At 36.3% G+C, this 26559-nt stretch overlaps 1 protein-coding gene across 2 annotated transcripts in view; it reads left to right on the top strand.

Moving 5' to 3' along the window:
• ADGRG2 (adhesion G protein-coupled receptor G2) overlaps positions 1 to 26559 on the top strand; it is a 465660-nt gene that overhangs the window by 51854 nt on the left and 387247 nt on the right. For both annotated transcript variants that reach the window (XM_044072249.1, XM_044072248.1), the window contains one exon: positions 17013 to 17244. In XM_044072249.1, the coding sequence (XP_043928184.1) occupies positions 17013 to 17244 (232 nt within the window). The remainder of the gene's footprint in view (positions 1 to 17012; positions 17245 to 26559) is intronic.

The raw sequence follows: 26559 nt of genomic DNA, 5'->3' as shown, positions 1-26559 counted from the left end.
AAATAGAGCAGAAAGAGCCCTATAACTGACCAAAATGGTGACTCGCTTTGTTACACAGCACAGTAAAAGAGAGCTTAACAAATGTTTTTTGTGTTTGTAACCTACACTGTTTAATTGTTGGGAGAGAAAAAGTTGTTGTTAGAGACTGTGGTGGCCAATCGCAATCCTGTAGACTCCATTTTGCAGGAGCTGCAGTATGCTAGTGTAGGTAAATGTAGAGTTTGTACTATTTACTTGTTGGGAGAGAAAAACTTGTTGTTAGAGACTGTGGTGGCCATTTGCAATCCCTTAGAGACTGTTTTGCAGGAGCTGCAGTATGCTAGTGTAGGTAAATGTAGTTTGTCTAGAAATAAAGAGAAAAGCAGAGATTATAGGGTAAGCGTTAAGGCAACAACAGACAGTTATTTTACAGTACACAATCAGAGAAGTTTGAGGGGGGTAAAAATAGCACACCAGAGTAGACTAGGGTTTATGGCTAAGAAAGCTTAGTAGTAGAAAAACAAACACTTGCCAGATTTTACAGATATACCAGAAAAAACTAATCAATCGTTCATCATTGTACAAATGCAAAATAGTCAGTAAAAGCAATTCCAGTATAGCTAGCACAAGTTATTCAGGTTGTAAATGCATTTATTCAATGTGTATGAGCAATTTAAACATTAAAAACATATGCAGCAAGTAGTTGCTCTGATGAGTATACACTTTCTCTAGGTGCAGGTTCAGTTTAGAACACAAATATTAGGACAGAGTTCAGTAAAGTCACTAGCTACTTAAAAATTTTCTGCAACAAAATAGAGCAGTCTGTGCAGTATCAGAGCCTAGAAATAGGTCTGTGCAGTATCACAACCTAGAAATAGGTCTGTGCAGTATCACAGCCTAGAAATAGGTCATACATTTACACACAAAAAAACGTAAAAAATCCATATAATGAAACTTACACTGTGAGTCATGCCAGGTTAGCCAAGGGGGGGAGAGTTAGGGAATCCTAAGCACTTAGGTTTGAAAATGGTGCCTGTACTACTTTGTAGCCAGTATAAACTTGTTAGAGGTAAGAGGGGGCTAGGGGAAAAGAGAAGGCAGTAGGAGTGGTTAGAAGGAGAATCTTGAATGACTCACCACACCACAAGTAAGTTGAATGTAAGGGCCTAAAACCTGCACTCAGCACTTTAATTTTACCTACTTTTAGCAGGAAAGATAGACCAACAGTATAGAATTTTGAGGTTTTTATCAGGGTTACATGTTCAAATGTCAGACAAATAAGTAAAACTTAAGCTATGTCTGAAAGTTAGAAAGTCATAAAGGTAAAATGTATAGCTGTAAAAATTAGGGTCAGAGAGACAAATGTATGAATCGGTTTACTTTAGTTACAGGGGAAAAAAGAGGCAAAACATAGAGCAGAAACTGTATTGTGCTGGTTTGATGAGACATCACTGTTTGCATATTAGGCAATGTGTCACCTATGAAGTCCTTGTTTTGATATTTCTAGCCTTAAATGGCTTGGGTCCCTCCATCTACAGCACTCCTTGAACTGTCATCAACCAACCAGATCTCTAAACTGTACTTTCCAATGGCTGCTGGAAGTAACAGCAGTGCACTTTGAGTCTTCTCTGTTTTTGGCATTTGAATATCAGAAAACTCTGTTCCAAAATCTTTTTCCTGGCTAACTGAGTCTGTTTCCAACATTAAAACACCAAAAGGATTTAAGCATTCTTTTTATATGAACTTGTATTTGACTGTTTATACTAAGGCCTCTGTTTCCAAATATGTTGATAATTCACTTGAAACTATGCTATTGCCCAGTTATTTAGTATTTTGTTATTATTTTATGTCAATTGTATCATCTTCACTTTCTCTTGTTTAAATTTGTGTTATCTTTAATTCTGTTGTTGTTTGTATTTTATTTTATGTTGTATTGGTGTTCAACAATTCAGTTTCATGTATATCTCAACACAATTTTTGGAAGTTTTCTTTACTATTATTTTGACTTAAAGATGACAGGAATCAAGCATTTTGGGGGGATTTACTGCTTTACTTTAACACAAAAATACAATGTAAAAAATAGTTTCAAGAGTGTGTAAATAACTGATTCTGACTTTAATTCTGTGAAATCTGAATTTAATAAATATTTAATTAAATATGAGGGGGGAGTAAATCTCATGGAAATAAGAGACTTAAAGGAAAAGAAGTGGCTTGACAAGTCACTGACTAGAAATTGCAGACTAAGTAATTTCATATTCAGCAACCATCAGTTCATTTCTTCCCCTCCTCTTGAGGGGAAAAGAGGAAGATTTGAGACAAGGTGGGAAGAGTGAAAGGGAGAGAGCACAAGTTATGGTGGTGGGAGGGGGCTGTTGGAGTGACCAGACAATGAGGTGAAAGTATAAATCTGATGATACTTGGGGGGAGTGGGATTTGGGGGTGGGAGGGGAGTGAAGCAAGAGGGAGCAGAGCGGGCAAAACCAGACCACAAGTAAGTTGAATGTAAGGGTCTAAAACCTGCACTCAGCACTTTAATTTTACTTACTTTTAACAGGAAAGACAGACAACAGTATACAATTTTGAGGTTTTTATCAAGGTTGCTTGTTCAAATGTCAGACAAATAAGTAAAACTTAATCTATACCTGAAAGTTAGAAAGCCATAAATGTACAAGGTATAGCTGTAAAAATTAGGGTCAGAGAGACAAATGTATGAATGAGTTTACTTTAGTTACAGGGGGAAAAAGAGGCAAAAAATAGAGCAGAAAGAGCCCTATAACTGACCAAAATGGTGACTCGCTTTGTTACACAGCACAGTAAAAGAGAGCTTAACAAATGTTTTTTGTGTTTGTAACCTACACTGTTTAATTGTTGGGAGAGAAAAAGTTGTTGTTAGAGACTGTGGTGGCCAATTGCAATCCTGTAGACTCCGTTTTGCAGGAGCTGCAGTATGCTAGTGTAGGTAAATGTAGAGTTTGTACTATTTACTTGTTGGGAGAGAAAAACTTGTTGTTAGAGACTGTGGTGGCCATTTGCAATCCCTTAGAGACCGTTTTGCAGGAGCTGCAGTACGCTAGTGTAGGTAAATGTAGTTTGTCTAGAAATAAAGAGAAAAGCAGAGATTATAGGGTAAGCATTAAGGCAACAACAGGCAGTTATTTTACAGTACACAATCAGAGAAGTTTGAGGGGGGTAAAAGCACACTTCAGAGTAGACTAGGGTTTATGACTAAGAAAGCTTAGTAGTAGAGAAACAAACACTTGCCATATTTTACAGATATACCAGAAAAAACTAATCAATCGTTCATCATTGTACAAATGCAAAATAGTCAGTAAATGCAATTCCAGTATAGCTAGCACAAGTTATTCAGGTTGTGGAATTTTATCCCTGGTTTGGCACCTATGTCTCTAATGGAAACAGGTAACCTGTAAATGATTCATCTCACAGGTCCATGCTAACACTTATCAAGGGTATCCAAACTTGTCAGAGATTTGGAATGCATGGCTAGAATTAAAAAGGCCCTTGTGGTTGTTAGTCTATTAAACACCTATGAACCTATTCCTCTTCTTCTGCAATACTTAAATAATTGACATTACTTCTTTGACATAAAACATTCTCTTTCTTATTTCTACCACATAGCTAAACTTCATTTTCATTTCATCCCATTCACTAGCTATATATTTTAAAGAAATGCCTGTCTTCCCTAACAGCTCTCCAATCATTCCCACTACCCATTTCTTAAATTCATCTCTTTTAACATGTAAGTGGGAAAGTGCCGGTGTCTCATTTTTCCATCCTTACCCTGCATCTCTGTCTTGGTCTTTATTAGTGCATGATCTGGAGTTGGTATTGGATGTGTTTCATGGCTTTTAATTAAATACCCATGGTCCTGTGAAGTATAATTCTGTCCAGTCTAATCCCGTTATTATATGCTGGGGCATAATGTATTATTTCTGTCTGAGTTTCTGCTAGTGAATTTGCATCTTCCATCCCAAATAGTCTCAAATATTTCTCCAGAAATCTACTGTTGCAAATCATGTTCCAATCACCAGTCATAAGTAATATTCTATATTGAAAGCAATTGTTTCTCCCAAAGTTCTCTTAAGCTATGTAATAGTAGCTTTAGGTGGAATATAAATTCATGCCAGTGAAATCCTTTCTCTGCCAACAATCCCTTATTACCACAGCTATTAATTGTCTTTCTTTTCCTCTCCTATCACCATTGCAGCCCCTCTCATAATCAGTATTATAATATTATTGCATACATACATGCATACATAAATATAAACAATACTTTCAAGTACAGTCATTAATGCCCTTCTAGCCCATAATAAGTGTCCAGACAGTTCTTAAAATATCTAAACTAGTGATTGTTTTAATGTAATTTGATAGTTTATTCCATGCATCAGCTGCTCTTTCAGAGAAACAATTAGTACACTTCTCATTCCTATAGAATCTTCTACATGAATTGTCTGACGATTCTCTAGAATATTTTGATAACCCCCCAAACATTCCCAGAGGTAGTTGTCTCTAAATGCCCTATATACTTAAATAAGTTCTCTTAAATATCTATGTGAGACTTTGTAGAAGTTCAGATACTTTAGTCTTTCATAATAACTTAAAATTTCACATCCATGGATGCTCTTGGTATATTTCTGCTGTAGTCTTTACAGTTCACTCATGCTTGTTTTCATATAAGATTTCCATATTGTTCTTCCACACTCGTTTGCATTTAATGTAACTTCATCATTTTTGATTTCCTAGATGTTGTACATTTTATATATAACCTAAAGTTCTATAACTATCATTAACCAATTGGTTGATATAATCAGAAAAAAACTCAAAGCTGGATCTACCCATATACCCACATCCTTAAATCTCATATGCTTAGTTTTTTATGTATTTTTCAGCATATTATTCTCCTGTGCCAAAATGGTCAATTTAGTCAAGTTCTTTTAAAGGCATGTCCTAACTGCAACACATGTAATCAGTTTACCTGATTTCAAGAACACCTCAGATGAAAAAGACAGGTCTGAAAAATACATTCTAAACAGGTATGGACTTAGGGCAGAGCTCTGTGGGACATCCTGACTGTAACCAAGAATTTCACTTGTCCAATTGCTGTATGATACTTGTCATGTCCTATATGTAAGCCATGCAGCTAGCTAGCTTATCATTTATTGATCAGTGTTTTTTGTATCACCCTGTCAAATGCTAAAGTTAAATCTAGATAAATAACATCACAACAGAATTTACATTATAGCTGTCATATTGTTATAGAACATCATGTTACAGGTGGTAATAGATCTATTTTTAACATATGCTTGTTGAGATATGGTTTCAAGTCCCAACCTTTCCAATTCTGACAACTTATCCAGTATTACCTTTTCCATTATTTTCCACAACATTAAAGTAAACTTAAGGGTCTGTATGACTCTAGGTTTGTCCTACTCCCCTTTCACTTAAACATAGGTTTAAGAAGTGCATGTCTCCAGTCTTGAGGAACCTTCCCATGTTTATATGACATGGTAAATAATAAATATAATGGTGCTTTTAGTCCTTGCTGAAGTGTTCTTAGGTGATTATTATTAATTCCATCTCTACCTGTGCTTTGTGTGGATCCAGTGTACATACTTCTTTTTCAATGTAATCTTATTTGATTTCAGTATCTGAGGTCACCTGGATGTCACTAGGACAGCTTATCACCCCCCTTTGTGGAGCCAAACTGTTTGCATAACATTTAATTATCCCTTTTTCTTTTGTCCCACATATCCTGCTGAATATTCATTCTGAAACACTTTCTTTGCCAAATTTATAAGCTCATTTATATGCAAATGTGTCTCTTGTAACATTGCTATTTACATCCTATATTTTCTAGTTCAATTTAGTACTCTTGGTTTTCTGTCTGTATTTGTAAAGGCCTTTACATTCTGTAACTACATCAATAAGGCAGGCATTCAGATAAAAAGTGATTACTTTCACGATTCTGCATGATAGCTCTTTCGAATATGTTTCCAACTTGCAAATTACATGCATAGACTAATGGTTGGCCAGCTGATCTTGTATGCATTTGCTGATTCTCATCTAACAGACTCTTTGCTTATATAAAATTATAGAAAAAATAAATAAATAAATACATAAAATCATTTTCAGCCCACTTGACCCTTCTAACTTACAGCAAACAAACAAACTTATATACATTTTCCAAAAAGTGAGGTCAACCCGCCTATAGGAGCAGTTGTCTCAAATAAACAGCTATACCCACATGCTTTAGCTATTCTAAAGTTAGGTTTAATCATACTGGAAATGCATGCTTGAGCCTGTGCTCCTTCTTACAGTGATACTATCTGAGGTTTACTTCAAATGCTCATTAGCTAATAGTTTACAGCAGACTTGCTCCCTGAAACTTGCTTTAAAAGACAAGTACATAATTCCCACTTGCGTGATCTTACTTAAAAACTTAGCATTCCCTGCATCTAATGCTTTTAAACCATATAGATCTTCCAGAGCCCTAACTGCAACCTGAAAAATCCCACCCAGTTCCTAACCCGTATCCTCACTCCTGAAAAACTCTACTCTATACTAAACCTAAAATCTCCAGTCATTTCCTAGACTTAAAACTCCACTTCCATCACTAATGCTATAGTCACCAATTGTACCCTAAGCCAAAAATTTCAATTCTCCTCCCTAAACTTGAACACTCAATTGCTCCCTAACACTAAACTCAGCAATCATCCAAACCCTAAACTCCCCTCCAATTTCTTAAACCTAAAACTCCTCTCCATAACTCTAAGCTCCTTTTCTCGTTCCCTATCCTTAAAACTCCTCTCCCACTCACTGCCCCTAAACTCCATTCCCAGTTCCTACCTCTAAAACTCTCACCTTCCTCCCTCTCACTAAGCCTAAACCCCCTTCATCACTGCCTGAAACCTTAACCTAAATTCCCTCTGTCTCTCACTCCCTCTCCAGGGATGCTGCATTTATCTTGCTCAGTCTCAAATAATGTGTTCAGGTAACCTGCAGCACCTTCTTGCCAAAACTCATATTCAGCTTCAAGTAGAAGCAGCATCCCATACAAGTTACAAGTCATTTGAGTCCCTAGCCTTGAGATAATGGTCTTCGAGCACTGGGGACTCAAGCACTTGTAATAGAGCCTACCATTTATCCTTGTCCTACATTTTTGTTCCTCCAAGTTGTGAAAAATGACTGGTGTGCTCTCATCTAACTGATTTTTAGCCTTAAAGAAAAGTGCACTGGTTACCCTTAAATTAATAAACTAAAGTGTGCACTGTTATATTTAATATTAAAAAAAACAAAGATCATTTTTTAAACTTTCAACTATAACATCTTCAAAATCACAAATAATAATATCAAAATAGAAACCAAATCAAGTCACAGTCTCAAAAAATGACCAATGGCACATATGATTAGAAATTCAAAAAAGTGAAACTAAACATGGAGTTTTATACAATGATTACTACTCTTTCAGTAACTGTCAGTTATAAGCTTAGTGTCATTACTAGTTAACTTTGATAACCTTGTGAAATTACAAACTGACTACATTAAATAACAAATGTAACATCTGACTACATTAAATAAATGTAACATAACAGATTTGCCAGATAGCCTAGTATCAACCTATGAACCTATATCGTAAATTTACCGCTGGGATCTCTTCTGTGTCACTGCTAGACAGAGGCACGGTAAACTAACCTTAAATGGGCTATCTTCTGTGACCTACTATACAGAGGCACAGTCAACTAATCTAAGAAGGGTGGCGAAAGCCAAACACACTCTGGCTAGGCTTGTAAATGCCCTAGGGCAGATAGCCTAGTATCAACCTATGAACCTTATCTAAGGAAACACATACATATATATTGGCATTAACTATTTTCAATTTCTTTTTAGTTAAGCATCCTATTGTTATAAGTCAAGGCAGATAAAAATACCCACCATAAGTTGCATTCATTTGTTTCCGTGTTGACTGGATACCAAACACTGTTATATTTATTTATTTATTTATTTATTTTTATTTAACATTTTTTTACTGGGAAAGTCTGACTAGGACAGAGCCGAAGGCCCAGAGAGAAACACTCCAGATGCATGTTTTTGGAATGTGGGAGGAAACTGGAGTACCCAGAGGAAACCCATGCGAATGCAGGAAGGATATGCAGACTCAACACAGAAGGCACCCCAGTCAAGAATTGAACCAGAGAACTTCTTGCTGTGAGGTGACTACATTAACCACTGCACTGCCCAATATAGTTAATATTAAAGTACTAAGGCTTCTGTGGGTGCATCTACTTGCAAAAGTATTCACTTTCCTTAATGTGAAACTTTCATTTTCACTGAACTGGTTGCCAGTTCCCCTCCAAATACTAATTATGAAGATTGTCATCCAAATGATTCAGAGAACATTGCTCAGTAATTTCCTAATTAATTACCTGCATCTGTAGACTTACAGTTTCCAACTGCAGGGTTTTGCTAATACATGAAATTCATGCCTTCCATTTCCTGGCCTATTTGCTCAGACAATAATAAATAAAAAGAAAATAGATAAAAATGTTTCCCTTGTCTGCTGGGTAAACTAAGAACATTAGTCTGTACTTCCACCTGTATAGTAAAAGGGAAAATTATTATATTTTAATATACAGATAGTATAATTAATATGCTTTTACAGCCCCCAATCAGACCAATCCAGGCTTTTTTCTTGTTAAAGTATAAACCCTGAATACATTACAGTCAAGAAAACATACTTTCTTACTTTAGCATCACTAGTATAAACAGCAGCCCCCATTTAAAATACATCTACATACAATATCAAACTATTTTACAATATAACATGCAGTTTTTTCAAGAAGTGTATTAAACACATATTACTATCAACCAAAGACTTTTTTTTACATTGTTACATCTTCATTCCCTTCATTGGCCATCTAAACATTTATAACAAAGAGGGAATTATGCTTTAGTCTTCGTACCAATTTAAAGCACTCAATAAACTTAGTCATTTTTGGCCATTTCTTGCAGAAGCACATTTATCATGCCTAAACTGCATCCAGTGAAATCAACACTTTATGATTCATCCATTTAATTCCTAATTTCATGTTATTGTTCGTCTTCTTTCTCATCATATCCACCACTTGACACCAGTCTATGGTTCAAGTCCAGGGTATTCTTGATTTTTCTGTTCAACTGTTGTTTCTTTCTGTTGCTCATCCATTTTCCTTTGGAATAATGTTTCACTGGTAAGGTCTCTCTGTGGGTATTGTTGTTGTTAAAAGCATGAGAAAGAGTCCCCTTCAGCTTGCTGTTTTTTTCACTGTGTAACAGTAAACCTTTTTTAATTTCCTCCTTAGCCTGTTCTGCATCCAAAAATATATTTGATTCCCCAGGAAGAATAGTCCAAAGACAGCTGAATATAGCATCTTGGATCTCACACCTGTCTCTCGATATCTCATGCCTGGTGGTATAATGAATAATAGTTTTCCAGAAACACTCTTTTGTCCCCAGTTGTAAATTTTTCCTCTTCCACCACAGTTTTGTCAGGAGTAACTCTTTCTGATGGTATGACTGCATCTTTACTAAAATACATCTTGACTTATTTCTCATGGCCAAATTTGAAACTTACACATGGCATGTCCTTTAAATTAACAAATCCTGTTGGGAATACCAGTCTATTTGATTATTTGTATTTTCATGCAATAAAAGCAGTCTGTTCCTTCCAGTTTTTTTTTTGGTATAGCAGAAAATCTCAAGATTTCTCTCTGTGCTCTGTCTTCTAACTCTTATATTTTTGAAGCAGTCCTTTTTGTGAAGCCTCATATTCAGTCAGTCTTTCTTTCATTTAAATACTTTCCCTGATTCTGCAGTTTTATCATCTCATCTGCAGAGCTGTTAAAAACAGTCTTTCTTCTTTCCAGTTTTTTTGTCATTTGGCTTTATATATTCATCCAGTGTCTCACTTATTTTAAACAACTCTGCATGCATTTGATTTATTTTTCCTCTAAATTACCGGAAGCCAGCTGCTATGCCGAAGATGCAGCTCAACTGCTTTTTGCTGAGCAAGACTCTTTCCCACCACAGTTTTTTCTTCTCTTTCCACCTGACTTTCTCTTACTTTTCTCATACTTTCTCTGGATTCCTATCATGGTCTCCCTCCCCTTGCAATATATTTTCCAGAAACTGTGTGGCATTCCATGCTAATGTACTGGTCTAGACAATATTAGTGACAAAGACAGGGATTCAAATTCATTCAGATATATTTCTCTTTTCTTGCTTTCATGGGATCCATTTCCTTGAAATGAAGCATCCCTATTATTAGGTTGTAAACTATGGCATGGAGTTTGCCACTTTCCAACCAAATTTATGGACTGTTCTGCTATTTTGAGCTAAGAAGTTGAGAATTGTGGGTTCATATCCTACCTCAATCCTGCTCATTCCTTAGCCACTCACCTTCTGTTTTACTATCTACTTGCTTCCCTTTTTCATCTCTGCCTGATACTCCAGTTTCCAACATATAATACAGTCAAAACATAGATAGGCACACACAAAGGGCTTTTAATTCAAAACTATCTTTCTGTGATCATACACATGTGAAAATTAACTGGAAGCAATGCAAATGTCTATATATGACAGAGGACTGACAGTTCACATCCTATGGAAAATAATCCTTGGCATGTACTAGATGGTCATGCAAATGAGCTAAGCAGTATTGCACTTAACAATCTATAATAAGTATAGCTAATGCCTTTATTGTAACTCCTTCAATAGCTCAGTATACTCATGCAAAATCCTTTACTTTAATAGTTTAATAGAAAAAATATTGGCTCAAGGTGTTAGTGGGTACAGTCATGAAAAGCAGTTCCTGCATTCTACTTTCTAAATGCTGGTACTGAAAGTCAAGTTCAGCACATCAACATTTTGTGTGTGGTAAGCTGTAGTAAGCAGATTGCTAAACATGTAATTTTTGTTTCTTTTTGTGCTCCTAAGTGCCAGTGAAAGAGGCCAGGATCTGGCTTGGAGCACCAGCCTGAGGAAGCACCTTTTTATTTTTTTATTTTTTATGCTGTTCAGCAGGCATCAGTCTGTGATCTGGTCCTAGGTGGTAGATGAACCAGCTATGTCTTTGGATTCCACATTATTTTACATTTGGTTATTGTCACACAGCCTTCTTTGTTCTACTTTTCTGACATGCTTTGTGATACACCTCCCTTTGTACTTTTTTGTCCATCTCTGTGGATTCTGTTGCTGTAATATAACCTGTGCTTAACCAGTGCAAATGAGCTACTCATCACTGAGCTTAACAATCTTTAATAAATTATAGCTAATGCCTTTATTCTAACTCCTTCAGTGGCTCAGTTTACTCACAATATTTTTTACTGAGTCGGTGTGCTGGTTAGAGGTCTCAAATACCCTAGGGGGTTGCATGTTGTTTTACAATGTTCAGTTTCCAGTGTGGTCATGTGCTACAGTTCCCTGAGATATGTATGTGTATGTACATGTATGTGGGCGCACGTATGTATGTATGTATTTTATGACTGATTTTAGTCTAATAGCTTCAGTGGCTCCCCTTACTAATACACTGGTATGGAAAATTTTGGTAAGAAATTGAAGGACTCAGTTCCATAGAGGACTGTTTTTCTTTTCTTGCCATCATTCTGCATACATTACATTTCCCTAGTATATGTGTTTTATGATCATGTTTACTCTGACTGTTGCAGTGGCTAGGAAACTGTGGATATAGTGGCATGTACTGCAGTAATGGGTCAACTCTCTTGAGGGTATCATATTTTCCTTTTTTAATGACATTAGCATTATAGTACAGGTCCACTGTTTACACATTGATGTTGTCAGGACTGCTAAAGGTTGGTACATCATGTGGGTTTACTTGATTTTGTCGAAGTGCCATAATATTGAATCCCATTTTGTCGACACTGAAAATGTCCAAGGCCACTTCACCAAAGGACCAGATCTATGAAGATATTCCTAGGGTAAGTAACCATTTACCAAAGAGAAAGAAAACCCAAACCGCACCATCCCTAACTCACCCAAGTCGGGGACTACACCCCCCCCACACCACACAGTGTGGGGGGCTGTGTCCCTCACCTCAACTAAATATACCAACTCTGAGATTGCAGTACAGTTGGGAAAAGGGTGAAGTTCATCATCTCGCACAACAGGTTACTTACACTGGAAGATCTTCGTAGATCTGGCGCTCCAATGAAGTGGGCTTCGATATTTTCAGCATCAAAAAAATGGGATTCGATATTATAGCACTTTGGCAAAATAAGGTAGACCCCCATCATGTTACTTTATTATATACCTCCTGTGTAGATTCTACCAAAAGCATAGCAAGGGTCAGGATGAAAGGGCTTGTCACCATGGGCCAAAGGTGTTGGGGGCATGATCATAAAGAGTAGTTCTAAATTATGCTTTCTATAATAGCATTTCTAAATGCCAGTAATAATAATACTCCTCATTTGTTAACCAGGTAGGCCCACTGCACAAAAAGTCTCTTTTCAGAGGCAACCCAGGATTAATGTCTGGTTATGTGACTTGCTCAAGGTTACACATTAGGCAATGGCGGGCTTAGGGAATTAACCCTTGTACCATTGGAACTGTAATTCACAGCCTTAATCCTCTGGGTGAATTGCCAGATACTGACAGTCAGACGTTCATCGCATCACAGTTTTATGTGTGATAAGCTGTCGCAAACCGATTGCTCTTTGAATGAAGAGCTGAGGAGGTGAGGCATCAGACTGGTGTCTGGCTCTGGGTACTGGATAAGTCAGCTCTGACTATGGAGTCCACATTATTTTGCATTCATGTATTGTCATACAACCTTCTTTGTTCTAATTCTTTGACATGTTTTGTTGAGTGCCTCCCTTTGCACCTTTTTGTTATACACCTCCCTTTGCACTTTTTATGTCTGCCTCTATGGATTTTTTGCTATAGTATGACCTCTAATTCACCATCAGCCATCAGTGCTATTTTCCCTTTCATTTTACATTTCTCTACACAGACACACACACACACACACACACACATATATATATATATATATATATATATATATATATATATATATATATATATATTTTTTTTCTGCGCATTACATTAATGGTATCATCCTGTGTGCACAAACTTGCGACAACTACTAGAGATGCTTGTGCACCTTCGATGTTTACCTGTGCTGCTAGTACTGGACTCTGTCTCTGAGTTGATCTAATAAAATGTAGCAGTGGGGCTGTTCTGCAGCATGACAGGAATATTATTGTTGTGCACACTGACCTGGCCACATAAATACATGTATGATTAGTATTACTGCTTGTAGTGCATGCAGTGTAAATATTGCTGACTTGGCTGTAGTCATGGATATGGCATTTCAGAATCCCCAAAAATGTAATTAACAGTGAAGAAAATCCAGTAAGAATGAGTCTTAGATTAGTCATCCACAGGGATGATACCAGGAACTGTGATCAATTCTGATATTGGATTCCATAAAATCTTTTTGGAAGGTGAACTTTTCTTTTAGAATATAGTTTCCTAATGGAACAGGCTTCACTTCATTTTCCTCTGTAAAATAAGCTTATCAAGTGCAGTAATTGCTGATTTTTATTCCAGTATTTAACAGTTTTTGTACATCTGCATTTCGAAATCCTGAACGCATTCATTACTGGTTCGGGGTCAGATAATATGCTATAGTCTGTCTGCAACCATGGCATGATGCTATTTAAATCTGCACTTTCCTTTTTTAATATCAGTGTCACTTTTTTTAACTAATGGTTGAGACACTGCTCAAAAACACAGCATAATTTTATGGCCTTTTAGTTGTTGCTACTTTTCTAAAAATTGTTATGATAAGCTCAGAGACTTTAAATTTAGTTAAAAAGTCACTTCTCTTGGTATCACTATTAATGCATATTGTTCCCTGGGCACAAAGAAACAAATATAATTCCTAAATATTTCTTTTATAATAAATCTTTTGTGTTTTTAGTCCTTACATATAATTAATATGTACAGAGATGGATATAATTAATATGTACCATGTTTTTCTATAAAGCAGGAACATTTTGTTTTTGGCAATTCATTTCCCCCAAAATGACCTTCATTTGGTAGTACAGAACCTTTTGTTATTTCAGTCCACAATGCCATTGCTACAGTTTTCAGTACTCCATCAGTCTGTCATGATCCTGCCTTTCCTTCCTCCACCTCGATGCCATAAAGTTCAACTGCCACCCAGCTGCTTCTTTTACTAGAACTACTGTCCATATTTTCCCATTCAGTCTCTGCATCATTTGCTTGGGATGCCACTCCCGTCTTCCTGGTTTAGCCCATCCATTCCCAGCATGTGTCTTCTCATTTTCAGTACTTGTATCTACATAAAATACTTTGACATTTCCGGTGCCTTCTGCAATTACTGTGGCATCTTTTGATCCTCTTCTTCCATGGTTGGAAAATGGTTCATATTCCAAGTAAAAGAAAGAGAAGAATTTTCCCAGTGTCTTAGCCAAATTACTCCTTATTGGTTTGGATATCACCTTGAAAACTATTTACTCTGGTAACAGAAATAGTGTCCTTACACCTTTTACAGTAGTGTGATCTTACTCTAAGAATTTGAGCATTAAAAATCACAGCAATGACTTTAAAAAAATCATAGCAGAGCATCAGAAAGAGGAGCACTTCCTTATTTTTCAGGATAGAATGTCTTTTGGATACTGATAAAAAGTGTTCCTATACACCACAATTTTTAACCCGCAGACAGTGAAAATAAGAACAAAGCGCTTGAAAATTAGATACATCCAGCCAAAAATCTTGTCAGAGTGACACTTGAATATCAACTAGCGTATAACTCTTCATGCTTCCAATAGAAATGCAAGCTTAAACATCTGAGAGTGACAAAAATGATGAAAATACGAGCACATTATCAAACAGACTGCAGAACCCGTAGCCTTTAATGAAATGTGTTGCAAATGTCTACCACACAAGGTCATTTATTTTCGCTTCTAAAAGGAGGAGATATAAGATGTGTGTTCTCTTTCTTTAAATTATTGGTGCCACTATTGTGTTGGTCACATAGTGTGGTTTTCTGTATACTAGACAGCTTAAAAAGTTGCACGTGATGAAGAGGATTCAGATAATTGTGTAACAGGTAAATCAAGCTTAAAAGAAAGGACATACCTCCACAATAGGTACAACATGAGCAGGGATAAATCAGGTCTCTAAGTAGAAATGTTCCTCCAAAGTAACGACAGCTGACAGGTCTGCTATAAGCATATTTTGTTTAATAATGTTTCTACTCTTAAATATATTCCAGTTTATGAAAAAAGCCAGTTAATCTAGAAAAAGCAAAGTTGAATCTTAGAGCAAAAAGATCAAAAAGCATAATGCTGTACCTACAAGTTTAAAGCTCACACAGTCTAAAGACCTGGAAACAATAATAAAATTAAAAGCAGCCTCTCACATATTGGCTGGATATGCATTATCACAGTGGAATTCTTTCTGAAAGTTATTTCTTTAAGATTTGCATCCTGCCGCTACTCTTTCTTTCACTTTTAAGAACCATTTTGGAATAGAGTGCATCAGTTTTCAAATAATATTTCTAATATCCAAGCCCTGGAAAGAAGTACAGAAATTCTTCAGTTGAAGAACTTGTGGGTTTGTGATCTCAAAGGATTTGGCAAGGTTAAAATCTTTACAGTGCCATGTTTTATTATTTAGTAGTTATGGGTGACTGACTTAATGAATACATAATGTAGTTAAAGGTGAAGTAAATCTAGTAAGAATGGGTCTTGTATTAGTTATCTTCTGGCATGTTACTAGGAATGTTGGTAAATTCTTCTCTTGGATTCCATGAAAACTTGGAAGGTGAACTTTTCATTTAGAAAATGGATATAAAGTGGAACAGGTTCCTCCTCAGTTTTACATTTAGTAAGACTAATTGAATTCAAAAGAAGTTAGACCCAGATGTAGTTGAACTGAAATTTTCAGGTAAATATCAGGACTGCAGAGACTCTCAGATGGTGAATTAGTAACAAAGTAACACTGAAAATACATAATGACTAGTAGATCTGATCAGTCAACAAAAATAAATTAAATAAATAAATGTTAGGAGCAGAAATCTATTAAGCAAAATCTGTTAAGCAAATTGCCTCAGAGAAACATTCTATTGTAATTGTCTTGCCTTCATGCAACTACATTATGATAAAACTGGGTTTTTGTAACCACTTACCCCAAAAACTGTACTCATCTTAATGATATATTTCTTTTTATTCATCTTGAAATAGTTATGCTATACTCCTGATTACTGACACTATAACATTGCATTGCTACTTAATGCCTTGTAATAATCCTGTAACATTGCTGTCTAATGCTAATTGTATAATATGTTGAAGCTTTTCTCCCCGGGCCTCTGCTGAAAAAGGGCTCTTCAGCTCATTTGGATAATCCCGGTCAACAAATGTAAAATAAATAAATAAGAAACTTTAAGTGCCTGACATCCTTGTTTACATGTAACTCTGCAGTTCTTAGAGCTGTATCTTGGAAATGACATCACTGAGTTGTGCAATTGTCTTAATGTTACATCTCCTGCAGCTGTTCTCAGCATAAAATAATTTTCAGACATAATCCAGGACAGTACAAAACAGTTAAATATGATTGCAAATGCAGAAGATTGGGCAGTATTACTAAAGAATAGGAAAGTATAAAATTAAAGTTTATGAGAATATTGGATAAATGCATAGATAGAGAATCACTCTGGAATGTAAAGTGCTTAGTGAAGTAAAGTAGTAAAGCTGAGATATGATGATACTTCTTTAAGAAATGAGTCATACAAGGACATCATGATTTGCCTGGATCTTGGGTAAATACTGTACCAAAAGTAAATGCATTTTTGAAGAATGATTGGTGTGGATAAACTTTTCTTTCAGTAATCCATTATGTCTTAAATGTCATACGCATTAAGAATCATATCCTGTCTGATGCTTTTCACACATAATGACTATTTTCTGCATTCTGTTGCTTTCTGATTATAGGGAATCACACCAATTCTTCTGCCGCAACCCAAGCTGTAAAAGAAGGAGTGCAGGAACTAATGTTAGTGCTGAATTCAAGCAATGTCACTGATGCAAGACTTGCTGCAGTTTTCTCAAGGATAAGCGATTCTTTGCCATTGGCTGATGTGGACCTAGATCTTGCAAGTCAGCTGATAAATGCTATTAGCCAACTGCTGAATTCTTCACACAATTTGAGCTCTCATACAAAAAGGTATTCTGTTTGATATCCTTCTCATGCAGGCATGACTGAATCATGTGACAGAATAACAAGTGTGAAGTATGATAACCAGGAATAATTTCCTTATCAATGATAAATTACATGTACGTGCTACACATACAAGTAAGAACAATAAGACTGATTAAAAAGTGTTTTGCAAAAAACACTGCAAATTTAGGCAAACATAGTGTATGTGTCAGCTGTTTGGAGGTATTCTTTAACTGGGACAATGTATGACAGCTAGTCATAATGGTGTGTGTGTGTGTGTGTGTGTGTGTGTGTGTGTGTGTGTGTGTGTGTGTGTGTGTGTGTGTGTGTGAGAGAGAGAGAGAGAGAGTGTGTTTGTGTAGGTATGGGACCACACCATATAGTCAAATGTTTGTAATACAGTGGGGAGTGGGAATTAGTGCTTGCTAACCCTAACCCTGTCCTTTCCTATGCCCCCAACCATAGTACACAATACTTATAAATATTTTTATAAATTCAAAGCCTAGACCCACCTCTGCCCCTGTACTAACCCTACATATTTCTTATACATTTTTTATACACCTGACAGTGTAAACCTTGGCTCTAGATTATTCTCACTGCAGAAGTGACACCCCAACCCCATGTGGAAACATGGGAAAAATGGTTTGTGGGAGGGTGGATGGATGGTTGGATGGATTAATCAATTGGTTAATATGATCAGAATAACTCAAAGCTAGATCTGTCCAAATACCCAAGTCCTTAAATGAATTCATAGTTTCAATACCTGTGTGCTGTAGTAATTATTCACCCTATCGTCTACATCTCCCAAATTTCAAATGCTTAGTTTTTGATGTATTTTTATTCTCCTGTGCCCATCTTCTCAGTTTAGTGCAGTTATTTTGCAGTCATGCCCTATCTTTAACAGATGGAATCAGTTTTCCCATTTTCAAGTCGTCTGTATCCAGACTGTGGCGCACCTCAAATGAAAAACATAAGTCAAGAAGATACAACCTAAAAAGTGTGAGCCCAGGAGAAAGCCTTTAGGGAAAATCTAACTGTAATCCAGAATTTTACCTGTCCAGTTGCTGTATGAAACTTGCCATGTCCCATTTCATAGCTATGCAACTATCCAGTTGTATTAATACCTAGTTATTCTACTTTATTAATCAGTGTTTCATGCATGACCATGTAAAAGGCTGAAAATAGGTCTATATAAATTATATCAGAACACACTTCTGCATTTATAGCTGTTATACCTTTATAGGACATCATGTTACAGGTAGTTATAGACCCTTTCTGCATATCCATGCTGATATATGATTTCAAATACCAGCCTTTCCATTTCTGACAACAGTTTATCCAAAGTCGTCTTTTCCATTATTTTGAGGTCATTGCTGTCATTCTTTGAATGATGACAGAAGCAAAATGTAGCATGGCTTGGTCTGACAGGTCACTTGTAGTGTCCCTCAGTTTTGTAAAAGGATGACCAGACTGCTGCTTCAGAGGTATTGTAGAAATACACCTAAAGGAGGCCACATACATAGCTGTTCCACTGTTTGATTGAATTATATATGGTATGACCTTGACTGGGTTTGTGTTATGAGTCTTAAAATGAGTCTTAACAAAAGTGAATGCAATCTGTTAATCAGTTTGAAATTGTCTGTTATGCTATTGAAATGTCCAACTTGATGTGTACAAAGAAAACGAAAAGTGGATACAATATCCTGATGCCCTTACTTCTGGATGTATTACACCAAACGTATCTCTAAAGACTCCTGCAATATCAAATGTTGTCATTAAGAGGAAAATTGGGCAACTAAATATTTTAACTACTGTACGTGACATTACTTTATACATGAAAGAAACTATAATACACAACAAAAGTAGGTAACTAAATCTTTATCTACAGTGTCTGACATTACTTTATGTATAAAAGAAACAACAGTAGACAATGTTTTTTGCTTTTTAAAAGATAGTGTCTAACATCCATGTACATCAGACCTCCAATTCAGAAATACATTCTATGGATCTGAATGCTAATTGTAAAACTGTTTCCAAGTTAAAAACTTCAAGGAAGGCAAAAAAAAAACTAGTTTAAAAGGAGGGTTGATAATCTTTCTATAGGCAAAATTTAGACATAGTGAAAACTTTGTTTTTAAAATGGAAAATATCCATCAGGGGACTAGGAGCAGGGGCAATGAGGAAGGGAAATCAGTGGCAAAAAATGACAAATGACACCATTTTTAAATGTTTGTTTTTCTATCTGAAATTGATTTGGATAGTTACATGTAGCAGTAGCGTTTCTTTACGTCTGTGGGTCTACCTTTGTGGAATGCCATTATTAATTATTTATTTATTTTTTTAGAGTGAATATAACCTCAGATTAAATCAATTTAAATCGCTTTTAGATTACCTAGAATGCACTATTCCTTTTGAGAACAGATTAGCCATAGTTATGCAAGAAAGAGGAAGATCCTACAGCAGAGAGGCTAGAGTGATGATAAAGGAATACAACAGTCCAAGACACCATAAATCTGACAAATATACTGGAACCCTAAGGCAAACTTGTCTGTAAGGAGGATACGGTATTTCATTTACACCAAACTCCATATCTATTCCTTTTGGAAATATACCATGTACAGACTAGTCTTCCAGCTTCATACAAAATGTTAACTTTCAACAATAACAAGGGTAAGTCAGGAGTTAAACCACCATCCTCCAGGTACTGGTACTAAGTAAAGTGTATGGAACAGTGAGGAATCTATTCCTGCTGCTGAAAGAGCATTGCCCTATTGAAGGTGAACCAGTCAAACTGGTAAGCAGTTTTCCAGAAGAAGATAGACCCAAGTCTGCCTTGGATAGCAAAGGGGTTATCAGTAGAAGTGGAGTCATCCTAGCTTTTAATAATACTTCCTGACTTAAATGATACTGGGAATGCATAAAGAACTCCAGTCTCCCATTATTTTACTGCTGCATCCTGTTTCACGGACAAGAAAAAGTGGAAGCTGCTAATAGTCGCTAAAACACCTTGACTTAGCCATCACTCAGGATCCAGTGGAAACTTTCAGTTCAGACAGTCCATTAAATCCTAAACACAGACCTTCTGAGAGATGTGCCACTGGGGAATGTTTAGGGATAGAATTAGACTCCCACACATTAATATGCTGTTCTGCACAAGTAGTAAGAATGCATTCCTCATATTTTGTGTGTCACATGACTTTGGTATTGTGTATAGCCACTCACATCACACCAAGTCTTGGGTAATACTTGTTCACCATTATAACTAGTTCCAGTGTCAATAGTCCCATAGAAGTGATATGCAGTTTAACCAGAGTGGGAGACCACCCACCCTGTTCTTCTTCCAAGTGTGAGATCCTAGACTCAAATCCATTGCTTTCATAGACATTATTAGATCATGAGGAGGAGGAAGGCGAGAAAAAGACTTGCTTTTTTTCATTTTAATTGATGTTTAATAAACCTTTCTTTTCAAATTGACATGTTGCATCAACCCACTTTGCTTTAGGAAAGTATCACTTGAACGGCTGAAATTCTTTTCTTATTTTCTTGATTTTATACAGAAATTGAAGTTTGGAAGAAAATCTGGATCCTGAAAAACTGCTTACATATTGCCTAAAAAAGATTGTCTAGTAGGGAAGGGGGAATAGCATGGGATGTAGGATCAGATTTAATTAACCTATTATTACCTGTCTCTCCTCAGATAAGTCAGAAAACAGAATGTTCTGTTATTAGTTGTAAAATAGTTTTACAGTTGTTACTGTCAGAAGCCCTTTCATCCGCTTCATCATCCTTACTAGTTTCACCTTATAATTATCAATCGCATCTTCTTTTGGGATGGAATGGGTGCTTTATTTTCTTAAAAGTGAAACAAAAAAAAGAAGCAGTAAGCTTTTTTCTCAAAAAAAATCTGGTTATTTATTTATTCATTTATTCATTTCTTTATTTATTTAGTTGCTAGCCAAGACTGAACAGTCTTTTTGGAATAACACTTGGTTTTGCTTGTTTGAATTTCCTGCTATTTTTCAGTCAGAACACATTCATTTGAATTGTGAATGTTGCTTACAGTATTCAGAGTAGATTGAAATGCTAATAGATAATATTAGTCAAATATGATTGCTACATAATTCCTTCATTCCCAATTGCTACATAATTCCTTGCTTAATCCTGTTCAGGAAAGCAGGGGAGCCTGAAACTATCCCAGCATTCACTGAGCTCACAGGACAGAATCTTATCCTTGATAGGGTGCCAGCCCATTATAGAGTGTACATAGACACACACATGCGTGCGCCTACACACACACACACACACACACACACACACACACACATACACACACACACACACACACACACACACGTACAGCACATCTTTGAGATATGAAGGACAACAAGAACACCCAGCAAACACAAGTAGGACATACAGTTTCCACACAGAAGACTGTACTGAAAAACCAAATGCTGCACTGCAGTCACTATGCTGTTTCCATTATTACATCATAAAAAATAAAATTTTCAGTGATTTAACTGCTAAGGAAGTAGCAGATTGAAGGGTGCTCTGCACTTTAGTGAAAATATTTGTCACAGACTGCTGTTTTGCCTGAAGCCTTAGCTATCCACATTGGTTCAGAAGACTGCTGTTTGAACCACTGACTCCTTTAACAGAGAAGTAAAAACACAAGAAAGCGTCTGCTGATGATGAACAGCTAAAAATCTACTGGCAGTTATTTTCAGTATACAAGATGCAATCATAGTCTGAACTTTGTCAGAAATGTCATTCTGCCATTTTCTACAGGAATAAAACTGCACCTAAGAGAATAAACTGCATTCAGTAATACCTTTTGACTACTTCAGATATTTGAACGATCAATAAGCTATAACTATGAGTGAAATAAGGCCTTTTGAGTGCCCTCAAAAACTCTTAACAAAGTTAATATTAATATATCATCAGAATTAAAATTTCGAAGTAGAGAAACTGAGAATACTCAGTTATCTGTACTGTAGAGTGGTTATGATTGAATTTACAATCATAACCAGCTTGTTATAAATTTGAAGCAACAGTATCAAAAAATTCACTTCGAAAGTGGAGCAAAGTGAAGCTCAAGAGGTGAATTTCTTGACATACATGTGAAGAACATGTAAAAGGTAATTATTACGCATGTACTACTAATGGACAGAGGCAGCTCCTAAATACTGTATCCCACATATGTATAGTATTATACTCGAACACACGCACACACACACACACACACACACACACACACACACACACACACACACACACACACACACACAAAAATACAGAATTCCAAGTGAGGAAATATTTTCAAATATTTCTTTTGTGGGTGCCACATGTAAAGCTTCACTAACCAGCTTCCATTGTCCATCCTGTGCATGCATCTCCCCAATCAGTCTCTTTACAAGTGCTTTGGGATGGCGGCTAATGCTCATCCCTTACACAAAAATGGAAAGATGAGCATATGTCAATCTTTACTGAGCAGAAAGGGGACAGGAAGTAGTCAGGATAACTCCTTTGAAGCAGAAATCCTTGTGTAAGCATAATTCACTTTTTTCTTCTTTGGATCACAAACTTAAAAATTACATTTTTGTGCCCCCTACAAACTGATGCTTGATGCAGTTGTCCCTTTCACCCCACCCTGCCTACTTCTGCTGGAAAGATTGTTTGTATGTTAACAAAGAGGCTAAGAGCAGTTCTAACGGCAATGAACATTGCATCAGAGAAACTACCAGCTTTTGGAAAGTGGCTTAGCTGATGGCACAGAACAACAACAACAAAAAATCAGGTTGCAAGGCAAAGCAGGACAATAAAGAAGACAGTCATCAGACACCATTCATAAGGGATGAATCTGCTCACCCATAAAGCTTGGAAATACAGAAAGCACCAAAGAAGCTGTATGATGCGAAAGGATGAAGACCCCACCCTAGAAAAAGTAAGAAGAGCACCAAGGAAAGTGAAGTCAGGGAGGCAGAAGGCTCAAATCAAGTCACAACAGATATATTCAAGGTGATGGGCAGTTAAGGGAGAAATGGCAGTCTTTGCTGCATGGAAAGAAAGGCATAAACCAGATGACTCATCTGCTTGATCTATTGATAGCTCAGGTGGATGTAAAAGACCCCACAGCACCTATGCTTAATGGTTAAGGTGCTTTATCTAACAGACACAATGTACAGGACTTGATTCTCACCTTTGGAAAAATTGGCTAGGCTTAAAATAGCCCACAAGGGCAACTAGCCTAGTACTTACCTATGAACCTTTGAAACTCTAAAAGAATAGGGGTACTTTATTTCACATGTATTATCTTAACATACATCATCATGCTAAGCAAAATACAGGATAATTCAGCAGTTGTGTATAATACAGACATAACAAATGAAATCATGCACTTTAAAAGGAAAACAGAAAAAAAAAGCAAAATCTAGTAACAATCCCCCCTTTCCTTCTACCATAACCATTTCTCCAGCTTCGACATTATCAAATAACAGTCCCACAATTTGTTTATAGGTTCATAGGTTTAACTGTTAACTATCGACGAGTGTTATGCTACACTTAAAAGTGATTTGTGCTTTCCTTTAAAAACTGATAAGTATAGGACAATGTTTGTTAATGTTGACAGGTTTGTGGATGAGCTAGTTAATAAAAAAGATAAAAAGCTGGATAGGGATAGAAAGGACTATGAATCTGGCAAGGCCTACCCCTTACCCAATGGTAATTACAGAGGACAACAGTTCACTGAAAGGGTTAATGTCAACCATGACAATTATGTCAGTCAAGAGGCCATGGGGAAGTTTGATGATAATCACCCCGAGGTTTCAGTCCCTTTAGAGGTTCCTTTGAGGAGGTCAGAGTGCCTCCAGAATCGAACAAGGCAGTATACACATGGCAGGGAAGTGGAGAACAATGGGAACTACAGGAATTTACAGAGGTCGGGGATGGTGATTTTAAGATTTTCAATCTAAGTGATGTGAATGTTGATTTAAAATGGACCGAATTGTTCCAAAAAGGGCTCAGTTTTGTCCCCACAAGGATACCCTCCATTGAAATTGCTTTATTGAAGTTAAAAATCTTTGTGAGGAAACTCAACCTTAAAGTGTTTTTTGAGAATGAACTTAGTACCACACTAAGTTTTCAATGTAAAAAATCTAGTACGTTTAATCCCCCGTTGTACCCTATGCTGCAAGTTTTGAAAATGTTTGTGCCAACCAAATTAGAAGGTTGGTGAAACGTGGCAAATATGAGTATATTTCTAATCTTACTAAAGAGGAAAACGAATTACTTAAACAGATTTGTGATAACAAGAGCATTAGGGTAATGAAAAAAAGAAAAAATTCACCGAAACAATATAGCCAATAATGGTTTAATGCTCAATAATCCACAATACCAATGTTAACATCCACAAGAAGAGTACGAACAACTAAGCGCTGTCACCAAAGTTAACAAACCAAAGGCATCATCAAATCATCATGATGCCTTTGGTTTGTTAACCTTGGCGAAAGCGCTTAGTTGTTCGTACTCTTCTTGTGGATGTTAACATTGGTATTGTGGATTATTGAGCATTAAACAGTTATCGACTACATTTTTTTTGAATTTTTTCTTTTTTTAATTGTTGTTTTAGGTCGTTGACCTGTTGGTTTTGATTAGGGTAATGAAACCCGATAAGGGAGGGGGGTTTGTGGTTATGGAGCAAAGGGTCTAAACAGAAAAAATGTTGACACACCTATTTAATGATAGTTATGAAGAGACATCCATCAATGAGCTTAATATAGCATATAGAAACATTGATATTACATTGCAAGATTTGTTAATGGATGGTCAGCTCACCATCAGTGAATTTATTTTTTTACAGCAAAAGACACCTAGGATACCGACAATATTTGGTATCCCTAAAATTCACAAAAATATTGTTGACCCCCCCGAGGCCGATTGTTGATGCCAAGGCATCCAAGACTTTCAACTTGGCCAAGTTTGTTGATTTCCATTTAAAGAAGGTGTTGGATAAATTCCAGCATGTGCTTAGGGACTCATGGGATTGTTTGAGTAAAATAACAATTTGTATTGTGAACAGTTGATTTTTGCAACCATCGATGTCAAAGATTTATTTACTGTTATTCCCCACGATACTGGCACATCGTGGTTCTATGACTTCCTATGTTCCAACACCAGTTTGGGGCATGATAGGATTTTAATGTTTAGAACACTAATGGATTTAATTCTGGATAACAATTTCATTGTGTTTGATAATCAATATTTTAAACAAAAAGTTGGTGTAGCAATGGGGGCAGCGTGTGCCCCCCCCCCCCCCCATTTGCCAACATGGTTCTAAAACAATGGGAATACAATGTAGTGTTCAAAAATGATTTATTTAAGTTTTGCAAATTTTATGGCCGATTTTTGGATGACATCCTCATATTTTAGGAGAGTTCACAAGAAGATTTAGATTTGTTTTTTGACTTTTTGAATAAAAGTACAAACTTTTTGTCCTTTACTATGGAAGTCTCCATGGATAAAGTACATTATCTAGATTTAGAAATTAGGAAGGATGTCACAAACAAATGTTTTATTTCCACCATCTATAGAAAACCCACCTTTTCTAATACCTTGTTACATTTTGATAGTTGCCATCCCCCCACCAGAAAAAATCACTGGTTAAGGGACAGGCTGTGAGGTTGGCAAGGATGGTGAGTGTTTTTGAACAATTTTTGGAGGAAATTGGGACACTAAAGTCTATGCTATTAAGGAGGGGTTATCCCAATTCATTCCTTGACCCCATTTTACAGGAGGTCATTAGAAAAAGACTGGATGGGTATTTCTTTCCTCTTTTAGGAACTAATGTTGAGACTACAGCTTTTTGTAAGGCAACAAGTGTCAGTATTGATCAGGAGTTAGAAGTGGTGGATAGTGGTTTTAATCGGGCCATGGTTATCACTTTTAGTCCCCTATTTAAGGATATTAAGAATGTCATCAACAACAATTGGTGTATACTATTGGATGATGATGAACATAAAGAGAAAATGGGAGAAACAGCAATATTAAAATATTTTGGAAACAAATTTTCATAGGGGTAGGGAAGGGAGTATGAACAAATGTGGGCATTGTCCACAATGTTGTTATATTTTAGAAACAGATTGTATCCTGATTGAGGGATATGGTGTAGTAAAGTTGAGACAAAAGTTTAATTGTTTGACTAAATGTCTAGTTTATATTGCAATTTGTCGTGTATGTGCAAAATTTTACATTGGTAAAAATAAAAATGCTTTAAACAAATGGATATTATCAACACATGCACGATATACATAAGTTAAATTTGAG

Source organism: Protopterus annectens, chromosome 5.part0 (assembly GCF_019279795.1).
Source record: "Protopterus annectens isolate FY-2018-M chromosome 5.part0, PAN1.0, whole genome shotgun sequence".
In the NCBI taxonomy this organism is placed as follows: Eukaryota; Metazoa; Chordata; order Ceratodontiformes; family Protopteridae; genus Protopterus; species Protopterus annectens.
Note: the sequence above shows the minus strand (reverse complement) of the source record. Positions and strands in the feature narration are given on the sequence as shown.